The sequence below is a fragment of the Psammomys obesus genome, unplaced genomic scaffold (assembly GCF_907164565.1).
Source record: "Psammomys obesus unplaced genomic scaffold, mPsaObe1.curated_primary_1811, whole genome shotgun sequence".
NCBI classification, from domain to species: Eukaryota; Metazoa; Chordata; class Mammalia; order Rodentia; family Muridae; genus Psammomys; species Psammomys obesus.
The window spans coordinates 37,235,214-37,248,616 of NW_026596034.1; the positions used below are offsets into that span (position 1 = coordinate 37,235,214).

The 13,403-nt window shown below is 58.7% G+C and overlaps 1 protein-coding gene across 1 annotated transcript; it reads left to right on the forward strand.

Moving 5' to 3' along the window:
- The first annotated feature begins 600 nt into the window (after positions 1 to 600).
- On the forward strand, positions 601 to 13,101 carry Znf469 (zinc finger protein 469). Its single transcript, XM_055620743.1, has one exon. The coding sequence runs from the start codon at positions 626 to 628 to the stop codon at positions 11,972 to 11,974; it is 11,349 nt and encodes a 3,782-aa protein (XP_055476718.1). The 5' UTR covers positions 601 to 625; the 3' UTR covers positions 11,975 to 13,101.
- Positions 13,102 to 13,403: the final 302 nt, after the last annotated feature.

Here is a 13,403-nt window from a genome sequence, read left to right on the forward strand (position 1 = left end):
CAGAGGATGAAGTCCTGTGCTGTAACCCCTATCCCACCGGCCACAAACCATTCTTCCCTCTGGGCTTCTGTGGTTACTACCCAGTGTGAAGGGTGTGCTGCCCACTGCTGGTGGACAGTGGAACTGCATCTACCCTGAAGCTCTGGGACACGCCTTTCATTCCCAGCAGGTCGCTATTGGGACTCCTCTTGTAAAAGCAAGTTGTCCTCTCTGATATTCAGACCCCTCTTCCTTTTCTATTTCACACACACACATTTTTTTTCTATACCATACTAGTATTCCTGGCTCTGTTTGTCAGGGATCCTGCTGTTCAAGCCAGTCAGCCTCTTTTCTAAGACAGGGTCTTCTGCGACAGCCACACAAGTGACTGCTGCTTCCGGCCTAGACACAGCCTCCTCTTTGTAGGAGGCTACAAAGTCCGGCACGGGCTCCCTTCCCCTCCCCACAGGAGCTCCAGCCACCACGAACCTGCAACTCACTTGTGTCCTTTCCTTGCAGGCTCCACGCAGCACCATGAGTATAGGCTTCCCTGAGCCCCTACAAGGGGTGAGGATGGCCACCCAGCCCATTACCGGGGCTCCTCCTCCAACCACTGCATCCTCCTAGCACCCGGGACAGCGGGGCCATGCCAGGAGAGCGGCCCCCAACTTTGCCCAGAGACTTACAGCCCTGCGAAGTTTCCAGGAGCCTAGGGTGCCACTCTCAGCACCCCCTCAAAGACCACAGCTCTGCCAGCAGGACCACCCAGGGCATGAGAGATGAAGGCAACAAGGCCGAAGGTTCCCCTGAGGCCCAGCTGAATCAGGCCAAAGAGGTGGAGCAGGAGGACCTGCTCCTGAGAACGCAGGTCCCAGAAGGACGGAGCTGTGCACAAGCATACTCATGGCTGGCCAGCAGGATGGAGAGCGGTCACCCACAGCTCCACAGCCTAAACACTTCAAGGATCAGATGCATCCTGGATGAGCCACCTAAGGACCTGCAGCATAAAGCCCCCCAGGTGTCAGAGACCAAGGCTCCCCGGGGCCAAAAGACCAGAGCCCGCCCCAGGCCCAGCATCCCAAGGGCCGAGGCCCTGCCCTCCCCAAAAGAGAATGGCTCCCAACGGTGCTTTCAGGAGGCCCCTTCCAGCTTTACCTCCACCAACTGTACCTCACCAAGTGCCACTCCCAGGCCCTTGCCCCGGCGGGCTCCCCAGAGCAGTGGCACCAGCCCCCATAGGCCTGCTTCTGGCACTAACCTCCAGGCCATTGGGACCAACCCCTGGCCTCCTGCTGCTGAAAACAGCTTCCCAGGTGCTAATTTTGGGATCCCCTCTGCAGAGCCCAAGCCCTTCCCTGAAGGCAGCAGGCCTAGCAGCCCCCAGGGGGTCTCTGTCCCTTACCCCTTCCCCGTAGAAACGGCACAACATGAGCAGGCACCTGGGACAGTGTTGTTCACCTTCCACCAGCCCCTGGTAGCATGGTCTGAGGAGGCTCTGAGTGCGAACCCTGCCTACCCATCCCTGCCCTGCAACCCAGGCCAGTCAGGGGGCGCCAGCACCCCCAGTGATCTTAGAGGTGCCCTCTCCCCGCCTGGTGCTGCTCACTTGGTCCCAAGCCCCTTCCATGAAAGTTTGCACAAAAGCCTGACCAAAGGCCTTCCTGAAGGGCCCCCTCCCACTCATGATGGACTGGGGAGCCCCAGGGGCACCCCCAATCCTCCACCCCAGAGACACTTTCCAGGGCAGGGGTATGGAGCTAATGGGGTTGGCACCAGCCCAACACCTCTGGACACAGAGCTGCCCACCCCTGGGCCACCACCCACCCATATTCCCCACCTGTGGGATTCCACGGCTCCTTATCCCACGTCGACCCTGGGCCCTGCAGTTTCTGCCAGGACTTCCTTCTTCAAAGGCCAGCAGCTCTGCCTCCCCCAGAGTCCCCCCCTGCCCTGGTCCCCGGTGCTTACGACCCCTGGGCCAAATTCTCACCAAATGGGGGTACTGAACCAACTGACTTTCCCCAGGGGGTCTTCTGAGTGGCAGAGGGACAGCCAGGGAGCCCTGGGTGCTTTGAATACAATGCCCAGGCCTGGGGAGACACTGTCAGCTCTCAGGAGCAGCCCGGTTCAGCCAAGCAGCTCCCCGAGGCTGCTAGCCTATGGTGGGCTAAAGGACCCTGGGACCCAGCCCCTGTTCTTTGGGGGAGCCCAACCCCAGGTGTCACCCCAAGGGACCCTCAGCCTGCCCCCTCCCAGGGTGGTGGGAGCCTCTCCCAATGAGTCTCCCCTTCCCTCACCTGCAACCAACACAGCCAGCAGCAGCACCTGCTCATCCCTGTCGCCACCATCCAGTAGCCCAGCCAACCCCAGCTCTGAGGACAGCCAGCAGCCTGGACCCCTCAGGTCCTCAGCCTTCTTCCTGCCCCCCACCCATTCCCAGGAGATCAGCAGCCCCTTCCCTTCCCCAGAGCCCACACACACCCTCCCCTCACGCTACCAGTCAGAGTCTGCCAAAGCCTTCCCGCTCCCCACAGAGGGGCCAGGAGCTGAGGATGCCTTCCAGGGCCTGGAGGGAGCCCCACTCCCTGACAAGAGCCCTTCCCTGGGCAGAGACGGGCTGCAGGGCTTTCCTCCAGAGCCACCACCATACTCTGCCCAGCACTTCTCCCTGAGCAGTGCCAGCCTGGACCAGCTAGATGTTCTGCTGACCTGCAGACAATGTGACCGCAACTACAGCAGCCTAGCAGCCTTCCTGGAACACAGGCCACTGTGCAGCCTGCTGCTAGCCAAGACCAAGGATGGCTCCCTGCAGCCCCCAGGGCTCCCCACACCCACCACCACCTCAAAGGCATCAACCGATGCACACTCAGCCTTGCTTGAACACAACCAGGCTGCCCCCTTCCTACTAACCAGAGATGACCAGGGGGACAACAGAGATGACTCCCTGAGAACAAGCTTCCTGCCTGGCCTGGCTGCTAACTCCTTCCCACTTCCCTCCTCGGACCTTGACATGGAAGATGATGCGAAGCTGGACAGGCTCATCACAGAGGCACTCAACGGCATGGAGTACCAATCAGACAACCCTGAGATAGACAGCAGCTTCATTGATGTCTTTGCTGATGAGGAGCCTTCAGGCTCCAGGGGGCCCAGTGCTGGGCATCCCCTCAACACCCAAGTGGGAGCAACTCCCAAGAATGTTACCCAGCCCCAGCTCCCATCCAGAGCTGCTGTGCCAGAACCCCAAGCTCCCTGCACTGGAGACGGGGGGTGCCCAGCCCGAAGCAGGCCCAAAACCCGCTCTCTGGGCCTGGCAGCTGCAGAAGCTCATGCAACCACCCTGGTGAGGCAGCAGAGGAGAGGGAAGCAATTCAAGTTGTTTCGGAAAGAGCCGGGTGTGATCAAGGGCACTAACAATCCAGCCAGAGCCATCTGCCTGAGGCCAAGGAGAAAGGGCCGAAGTGCTGAGCGGCCCCGGCCCCAGGATCCGAGAAGTAGGCTTCGCAAGAGCCATGGCCATGCAGAACACAGCATCCCCAGAGCCGCCTCTAAAGAGACCAGGAGCTCCAAGCACCTGCAACTGCCCTCTGGGAAGGACTCCAGGAAAAGGAGGGGACGGGGTGGCTCCTGGAGCAAGGAGCTCATCCATAAGATAGTACAGCAGAAAAACAGGGGCCACAGGCGGCAGGCCCCACGCAGCCAGGTTTCCCATGTCCCGATGCTACCCGCCAGACCACCTAGCACCCAGGAGGGCAGGCTCAGGGGGCATGGCTGTACCTCTGAATCTGAGGAGGAGGGCAGTGTGCAGCAGCGAAATTTGGAGGCTCCTGTCCAAGGCTGCTCCCGTCACAGTCGCCAACGGTGGCACCAGGGCAAGAAGAGGAAGAAGGAAGATTTAGCCCAGTACCCAAGAAAGGTCATGAGGCAGGAGGCTGGTGAGAACAGGGGCTCTCCCACTCCAAGAAGGACACACAGCCTGTTGAAGAGCTTGGATGCTCCAGAGGATCCCATGGAAAGAGGCCCTGAGCATACCGGTCACCCCATAGAAACCCCAAAACCTCCTCCACAGGTCCTCACCACCAAGACCCCAGAGGAAATCCATGCAGCCCTGGGCTTCCCCCAGGAGGCCAAGGAACCTGGAGTCGCTGCCGAGTTACACCGCCACGGCGCAGAACTTGGAGAGAGGTCCGGTTCTCCAGCTAGTTGTGGCGGTGAGAGCTCCAGCCCCAACACTGCAGTGCCAGCACAGGCTGGCAGCCCTAGGCCATCAGGGAGCCACCCTGAAACACTATCGGGAAAGAGCACACCAGCACCAGGTGCAGGCTGTCTGCTGGGTACTTCTGGATGCATGAAGTCCCCCAGTTTGCACACCAGAGAGGACTCTTCTGCTTACCAGCCTGGAGGGGGCCTGCTACCCATTGGTAAGGTGGCAGATGCTTTCTACACTGAAGCCAGCATCCCAGTTTTCAAGAACTCTAGTCCTGGTTGCGACCCCGACCACTGTGACAGGCACTCTATAGGGTGTCCAGCTGCCAAAAGAGGACCCCTGCCTAACAACCACACTCCCTGTGAATTGTTCCTTGGCTCCAAGGACCTAGCTAACTGCTTTCCTGAAGATTTGTACTCCAAGCCTTTAGATATAGACACACTGCCTGCCCGCAGCTGCTACCTTAGCCAGGACAGCATGGAGACTATTGAGTCAGCGCCCCGGAAGGAGCCACCCTACCCGGCCGAAACAGACCCAGGCAAGGTGCATTCGCCACTGACCTTGGACTCCACATCCCTGTTTGCGGGGCTACCTGAGGATGGCTTTGACCCACCACTCTACGACAGCCTGTCTGCAAACAGAGTCACCCATGTACCGCTGGTGTGTTCTGGCCCTCCCCCTAAGAAGCCCCTGGAAGATCCTCTCTATCCTCCATTCTTGCTGCTGGAGGAAGTTTCTCCCATGCTGCCTGGCCCCTTTCTTGGCCTCTCCAAGGGAAAAGCACTCAGCAAGGAGTGCCCCTTTGAACAGACAGTCCCTCCCAGCCCTCCCCCTGTGCCTGAAAAGGGAAGCGGATGTAGGGTTACCCTTATGAGCAATCTGTGCGAGGATGAACTGGAGATCAAAAGATTGGTAACTGAATTAGAAAGCCAACTGCAAGGAAGGGGGAGTGCACATGGGGCCTTGGGAGAACCTGAGGAAGCTGCACATGAAGACAAGACGGACCCAAGCCCAAAACAGGCCTCCTTGCTGCCCACACTTCAGGCTGCCTCACCCCAGAGGGAGCCAGCAGCCAACCTTACATGTCTTGAGGGATCAAGTTCACAGCAGGAAGGGGTCCCCAGGAACCCCCAGAAACAGTGGTCCTACCCGGCCCCCTGCCAAACAGAAAAAGCAGCTCCTCCCCCAGGTACCCAGAAAGACCCGGGTTCTGGAGCTCCTCTCAGCCCTGTAGGCTTCACACTCAGTTTTCAGACAGTTCAGGAAGCCACCATCTCCAACACAGACAGTCAGGTCCCCCTTAGTGACCATCTGCTGGACTCTAGCAAGCAGCGGGCACCCTTTCTACATGCTGAGAGTTTAGCCAAGTACAGCCCAAACAGTGAGCTTTTGTTTTCTAAAAATAATGATGCTTCAGGGACACAGAAGGAGAATGCCCCACTGCTGCTTCCCGGCAAACATATGAGAGGACATTCTCCGGATCCCCGTGAGGCCCAGGAGCCCTGCCCAAATTCCTCTGCTCTAGAGGGATTCAACAACCCCAATGCCCATCTGGCCCTAGAACGCAGCTTGATGCTTAAGGATGTCACCTCCCCTCCAAGTGCCAGTCTCAGCCATGACCCTAAGGGACACCTTGACGACCCAGCAGGGAGTCCCATAGGAGCTATACTTACCAACCCTATTGCAAAGGATCCCGGCTTTAAGGACAAGTCTGTGCCTGCAGGAGCCTCTGCACTATCCACCCTCCATAGTGGCAGGGCTTGGCCTCATCCCATGCCAGATCCTTCCTGGGTACCCAGTGCCCAGCTTGGACAGAGGCTCCAGGAACCAGCCTGCTGTTCCTTTCCTCTGCTCCAGGTCCTGGATGCTACAGCCAAGAGTGAAGACAATGCCCAGGACCTTCAACCTGGGGACCCCTCAGTGACAGGAGAAGCCAGTGCAAAAGAGGATTCCTCAGGGGCTATAAAAATGTCAGCTCTTCCTACAGACATCCAAAAGCAGCTGAGGTCCAAGGCAGGTGGACATCTGGGCTCACCCGGTCAAGCTGAAAAGACCAAGCATCAGAGTCAAGCCAACAGGCTTTGGACAAATAACTGGGGGAGCCTGGGGAAGCCAGACACACTCACTAAGGTCAGTGCCCATTTGGAAGCTAGGCCAGCCAGGAGCAGAGGGCCACGTCAGGGCAACAGAGCATCCCGGGACCTCAGGAAACAAGCGCTGCCCTCCACAAGCCCCACCCTGCCTGATGGCATGGCCTTGGTTTCCAACCTGACGGAATTCCCTCTCCAGATGGGGCCTGCAGAGAGAAGCCCAGAGAAGGGAGCCAGCCCACAGCTGTTGTTTAGCCAGGAGAATCCAGCTCCTCCGAACAGGGGCCTGACCACAGGTGCCCTCTTCACCATCTCCTCAGCCACATCTACTGCCAGTGACCTTGAGCCCCTACCACCAGAAGATCCTGGGGCCAGAGTCAATTCTACTGGGCAACCAGCACTATCCTCTCACAGAGACCTACCCAGCTACTACCATCAGCCAGCCTGTCCTGTCTTGGAGCCTCTGGGAAAGGCTGGTCGTGGCCAAGCCACCAGAGATGCTGGGCCGCCAGCAACCTCTACATCATTGAGAGCGAGCAGCTGTAGCTGTGAAGAGACTTTATCCCACTGCTCTCCGCTGGGGACCAACAGTTCCAAAGACCCTCCCTCAGATCCACTTGGCCCCATCAGTTTCTCAGCCCCTGCTGTCCTGGAGAGGGACAGCCCCAAAGGCATTGCAGTAAGAACATTAGAAGATTCTGGAAAAGAGGAGATGGGGATATCTCCTGCCCATGCCACTGCCCCTCCCCCAGGGATTCCCAGTTCCCCCAAAATGACCATCAAAGCTGCCCCTCTGACCAGCATGCCACCCAAAGATGGCCTAGATTCAGGCGAGAGACCTGAGGTGCCAGACCCCCACTGCATGGGAGTCCCACCCCTCAACAGCTCAGAAAGGACATACTCCACGGACTCTTCCTTAGGGCCCCAGAGCAGCACTCCCTGCCCTGGCATTATCGATGTGCCCACAGACCTTGCCACACTGGGGACTACAAGACTAGACTCTCAAATCAGCCAAGAAGATGAGGCAGGAGCCAGCATCGAGGAACAGGACAACCCAGGAACACCTGGGACAAGACACTGTGATGTGACAGAGGTACCCAGAGCCAGTGCCCGAGGCATGCCCATGGGTCTCCCCTTGGCTCCAGCAACTTCTCTGAGGTGCTCATCCAGTGACGTCAGGTCCGACTCTCCTCAATGCTGTATCAGTGTCTCTCATCGCCCTCCCCAGAAGGACTCCTTCAGTCCGCGAGACCATAAACGGCGGAGGCCCCGCAGCTTGAGGAAAAAGCCAGAGCCCACAGAGAAGACTCCAGCTGGGCTGCCCATGGCCTGTGAGCTCTGTTCGGCTTCCTTCCGCTCCAGAGCGGGCCTAAACCGGCACAAAGCCAGGAAGCACCGGCCACACAAGGAGGCTGCTAGATCCCTGCTGAGCCCCATGATCCTGCCAGCTTGCCAGCCTCCAGATCCCATGACTCAAGCATGCCAGACTCCTGGGAAGAAAACCCGCAAGGTGCCTGGGAAAGAAAGGCCAAGACCTCCCGCAGCACTGGAGGACACCATGGGTCCTGGTCCTGAGATATTGAAAGTGACTAGTGAGAAATCTGAGGGAGCAGGGACACCAGACACTCCCCTCAATCAGCAACCACCCACGCCAGGCCCGAGTGAGCAAGGAAAGAGTACGAAGGTTCCGGCCTCAAAGCCAAGGAGAATGGATGGGTGGCCAGCAGACCAGGTCCATCCCAAACAGGCAGAGATGGGGGGCCGGAGGCAAGGTGGGGAGCCTGCCAACTCCCCCAGCCACTCAGAGAGGAAATCAAACAGGAAAGGGGGAAAGCCGGGAGGGAGGAGGAAGAAGCAGGGTCCTAGAGACACTACCCACGTGACGTCAGGCAAGCACCTCTCAGAGCCATCTGCCGCATGTGGCTATCATCTCACCCCTCGAAGCCTCTCGCCTGAGGGAGGACGCAGGACAGCTGTTAGGCCATCCCCTCCACCCCCCACAGTAGGACCCAGAGCACTGGAGGATTCAGAAGACATGAGCAAAGGGGCCCTGTGTACAGAGGAGGTGCCAGCACACAAGGCCCTCCCAGAGGGGCGAGTCTGTCAAGGGACGATAGAGAAGGAACATCCGATGGAACAGGAAGCCACCTGGAAGCAGTGGTTTTGGGGACCAGGAGAGGCCAGGGCATTGGACATTAGTGGAGGACCATCACAGGCTGTTGAGAGCCAGCCTTCAGGGGACAGCAGAGACGCCAAGGGCAGGTCAGACGGGGGCACTGGGAAAGGGACACCTGACTTCCCTGACAGCACACACAGTCTTGAAGCAGACAGCACCATCAGCAGTTTCCCCCAGGGTCCTGTCGATGACCCGGACACCCAGGGCGGGGTTCGGGGGTCCAAGGTCACCACTCCTGAAACCCCCAGCCCTCGTCACAGGGAACCTCCAGACTTGTTTGATGACGAGGTCTCCTTTTCTCAGCTCTTCCCCCTGGATGGCCGCCTCACTCAGAAGAATCTACGTGTCTATGGGAAGCGCTGCAAAAGGCCAAAACACCCATCACCAAAGGAGCCCAGGGCTGAGGTGGCAGACAGTGGCTCTCTCTGCTCCATACGCCTGCCCACAGATCTCAGTGACTCGGGCTCCCTGTGCCTGTCCCGTGAGGAAGAGTTCCTGTGGGATGATGAAGCCATGAGTCTGCCTGAGTCCCTCCTCCCAGATGGGCTCCTGAGCAGTAAGACAGCTGGCCTTGAGCCCTGGACCCCCAGCCTCAGCCTGTGGGCCCTGGAATCCAACCAGGAGGCCAGCTACATGGAGGAGGAGGCCTCCTGCTTAACTGAGAACCAAGAAGAATGGTCAGAGCCCATCCCTCAGCTGCACATGGTCCCAGCAGCCTGGCGAGACCTGGAGCTGTGCAGCCCTGCCTATGAAACAGCCTCTTCCCTCGGAGACGTGAGCCCGGAGCCCCCCAACCTGGAAAGAGAACATGACAACAGGCTACCTGGGGATACCAGCCTGCCCACCCTGTACATTAAAGACTTTGAGGTTCTCAGCACCCAGCTAGAGATACAAGACCTGTGCTTCCTAGGACCCTGTGATGACCTCTCTGACCTGCCCAACCCAGGGCTGCTAGACCTCCAGGCCACAGCAAATTCGCAGGGGCCTCCAAACCAAAGAATGAAGGAAGCTGCCGGGGCCAGACGAGCCAAAGGCAGAGACCGGACAGTGAAGGGCAGGAAGGCTTCCTACAAGTGCAGGGTATGTTTCCGGCGCTTCCACAGCCTGGGCGAGCTGGATCTGCACAAGCTGGCACACAGCCCCTCACCACCCCCCACCTGCTACATGTGCGTGGAGCGCAGGTTCAGCTCCCGGGAGCTTCTGCGGGAGCACCTGTGGGAGAAGCACGTGCAGGGCAAAGCAGGGCCCTGGGCCTGCGGCATGTGCCTGAAGGAGGTGGCCGACGTCTGGATGTACAACCAGCACCTCCGGGAGCACGCAGCCCGCTTTGCCCGGAACGGACAGGCGCGGCGGGCCCTGGGAGACCTGCCCGGGGGCTTGGAAGGGGAAGGCACTCTCACACACTTCCTGAACAGCATTGTAGAGCAAGCATCCAAGCCCCAGAAGGCCAAGCACTCAATTGGCAAGGCCAGCCGGGAGGCGTCGGAGCAGGAAGGAGAACCTGGGAAGAAAATCTCAAGGAGAAGGGTGAAGCACAAGATGCTTGCCTCAGTGACCCCCAGCCAAGATGGCGCCTTGCTGTCGCTCGGTGGGTCAACAGAAGGAGGCAGCCCCTCCATTTTGACCGGCAGATCTGCCACCCGCTCCAGCTCGGCCAAGACTCCCCCGACTCCATCCCCAGACCCTTGGTCCCACAGTGAGTCCCCGCTCCAAGCTGTCCCAGTACACAAGGACTGCAAGGACCCCTCCCGTGACTGCCACCACTGCGGAAAGCAGTTCCCCAAGCCCTTCAAGCTGCAGCGCCACCTGGCGGTGCACAGCCCACAGCGCGTCTACCTGTGTCCCCAGTGCCCACAGGTCTACCCGGAGCACTGGGAGCTGAGGGCGCACCTGGGCCTGACCCACGGCGTGACAGAGGAGAGGGAGCTACCACACATGCCTCTCTACACCTGTGAGCTCTGCGCCAACGTCATGCACGTCATCAGGAGGTCCTTTGTCTGCAGCTCCTGCAACTACACCTTTGCCAAGAAGGAGCAGTTTGACAGACACATGGACAAGCACCTGAGGAGCGGCCAGAAGCCCTTCTCACTCCGAAGCGTTAGGCGGCCAGGGGTGCCTAAGAGGAAGACCCAGGTCCCCCAAGACGGGCTACCCAGTAGGCGGCACGGGGTGGTGGTGCCCTCCGGCTCCCCTGAACTCAGCACTGACGGAATCCTACCCACCAGGAGCCCTAACCCGAGCGAGGTCTCCCTCCCTGTACTGCCCCTGATCTGTTCAGAGACAGCTCCTAGCCTCATCTTAGAGCAGCCCAGTACTCAAGAGAGGCCAGTGGACCAGGTGGACCGCTCACCCAGGGGGAACAACCCACCATTGAGTGACCAGGACCTCCCGCCTCCATCTCTGTCTCCTTTCTCAGCTGCCTCAGCTGAAGGTACGGGTGGCTGCAAGCTGGAGAAACCAGAAAGTGAGGCTTCCTTAGGCAGTCTTGAGCCATGTGAGTGGCAAAGCCTGGTGGGGGAGAAGAGGGCCCTTCGCCTGTTCTCAGGAAAACACAGGAGGCCGGGCACCCGGGGCAAGGATGCCCCTGCATGTTCCCCGGGAGACCCCTCCCGGCTCCAGAGGGAGAGGCTGGTGACCACACACCACATAGTACCTGAGGGTAGAAGAGAGGACTCCTCCCAGAAGGGCAGTGCCTGCTCCGGTACTTCCAAGCAAAGATCAGCCACGCCCCCCAGCAAAGCACCGAAGCTCCCAGCACCAGCCAGAAAACCAGGGATGGGGAACCCAGCACCGGGAGAGCTGGTCTTGAGCCCTGAGGACAGGGTCAAACCCAGCATGTCTAAGGCTAAGCCGAGACCCAGCTCTCAGAGGAGTGGAGGGCTACAGCCTAGTACTCAGACAGGGGGTGGCAGCCAGCCCCAGCCAACCAGTGGGCAGCTGCAAAGTGAGATGGCCTCCACTCCCACTGAGCCCAGCAGCCCCAGTTGGGGGAGCTCCACGCCTGACCAGCCCCCACCTCGAGCCCACACTAAGGGTAGCACCAGGGGGCCCGGAGAAGCTGATCATCATGGAGTCCAAGTGCATTCCAGTCCCAGGGAGAAAAGAGAAAACAATGAAAAAAAGAGGAAGTCCCAGGCCCTGGGGCTGGCCAGACATGGCATCATGGCGAGCACTGGGCGAGCCCCCTCAGCCCCTGACAAGTTATCTAGGGCTCCACGAAAGCAAGCAACTCCAAGCCGGGTTCCCCCTGTCAAGTCCAGACCCAGCGGCCAGAGCAGTAGGACCAGGCCCCAGCCATCAGCACAGCGGAAAGGGGACCTGGGCCAGGCTTCAGAAAAGGCCTCTTTCCCCCAGGCAAGACACCTGTCCAGGCCCTACAAAAGGGTCAGAGCTGTCCATGGGGTTGAACCCATGGAGCCCCGAGACCGCCGGACTGCAGAGGCCCAGAGTGACCTCCTCAGCCAGCTGTTTGGACAGAAACTGACCAGCTTCAAAATCCCCCTGAAGAAAGACAATTCCCAGTGACCCACAAGAGAGGATGTCTGCCTGGCCTTCGGAGAGACAGTTTGAGACCACTTGTCTGTTTCTCCGCTCCTGACTTCCCACGGGTTCTCTAACAGATTCACGAGCTTGAGAGTGTGCTGCCAGGAACAGGGCCTTTTGCCGGAGGCTAGGATTGAGGGAAGAACCAGCCTCCACCTGCCATGAGATCTTGCACCTGCTTCCTTGGTAGCAGGTGCTTGAAGAAAACGGCTCACAGCCCACCTCTGCCACCATGCCCTGTTAGCCTGGTGCCTCATGCTGTAAAACTCGTGTTTGAAGGTTTTCACAGGGTCCCCACCTCCTAGCAGGGAAGCACACACTAAGGCAGCCAGGCAGACACTGGCAGCTGCCTTGCTAATGTTGCCAAGATTCCAAAGTGACCTTGGAAGTCACATGGGAGAGGACTATGCTGTCTACTTGGGCCATTTCTGAGCCACCTGGTCTTTGAGAGTGTGACAGGACCATCACCCCCAGCCACAAAGTCACGCTGGCCTCCAACTGCACTGCTGATGTTTCCAGCACCTTGCCCCGGGAACCAGGTTCCTACAGGGAATACAAAGAATGCCGCTCCTTGGCCAGTGCCCGGTGGATTCCTCAGCCCTATGACCCCTTCCTAGTGCCTTCCTCCCCTCCACGGGGCTCCGTCTCTAGGTCCCAGAAAGCCTGATCCAAAGGTTCTGGTGCTATTTCCATGCTGTAATGTGAATACAGGCTCCCTGGTCTTCTTTGAACCATGGGATGATTAGGGTGGGGAGACCTAGCCGGAGCGGCTGCAGCCCAGGACTTGAGAGCACCTCACCGGTCTCCCCAGTTGAGCTCCAGCCCCACGGTCCCAGCAGTGAAGGGCCCCTAAGGCTAGGCTGTGGGTATGGCATGTGCACTGGCATGAGCCTGCCAACTGCACACCTGCCGATCCAGCGTTGTGTATGAAAATGGGCAGGAGAAGGCGGCTTCCTGTTTCTCCTAGGAGTCTTAGAGATTCCTGGCTTATTTTGTTGTGTTTTTGTGTGTGTGTGTGTTTTAATAGCTTGGGTACAATGTGAATGTCAAAAGGTTTTATTTTGACATTTTAAACAAGACCAAATCAAGCCCAAACTGCCTCCGTAGAAGGTGCTGGGGTCTTTCAAAATGCCTCTTTCAAATGGATAAAGACATGGGCAGGGGTCCCCTGAGGTCGTACTGTAAAAGTCACAGCTAACTCATCTTTTCAAATATATTCCCACTATTTTCGCAGAAACCTCTTGGCTATGTGACATCTGTCCAAGCTCCTGCTTCTCACTGGAGCCCAGATGTGGCCCAAGAAGCATTTATTCTGATGGTCATTTCCCAGGGCCACTGTGTGCTGTGAGCCAAGCCAAGTTGTGGGGGACACTCTGGATCCAAGAGGGACTGAAGTGGGATAGCAATCCGC

What these genes read in the sequence shown, in the direction of transcription:
- Znf469 (XM_055620743.1), top strand. Translation starts at nt 626, where the DNA reads ATGCCAGGAGAGCGGCCCCCAACTTTGCCCAGAGACTTACAGCCCTGC.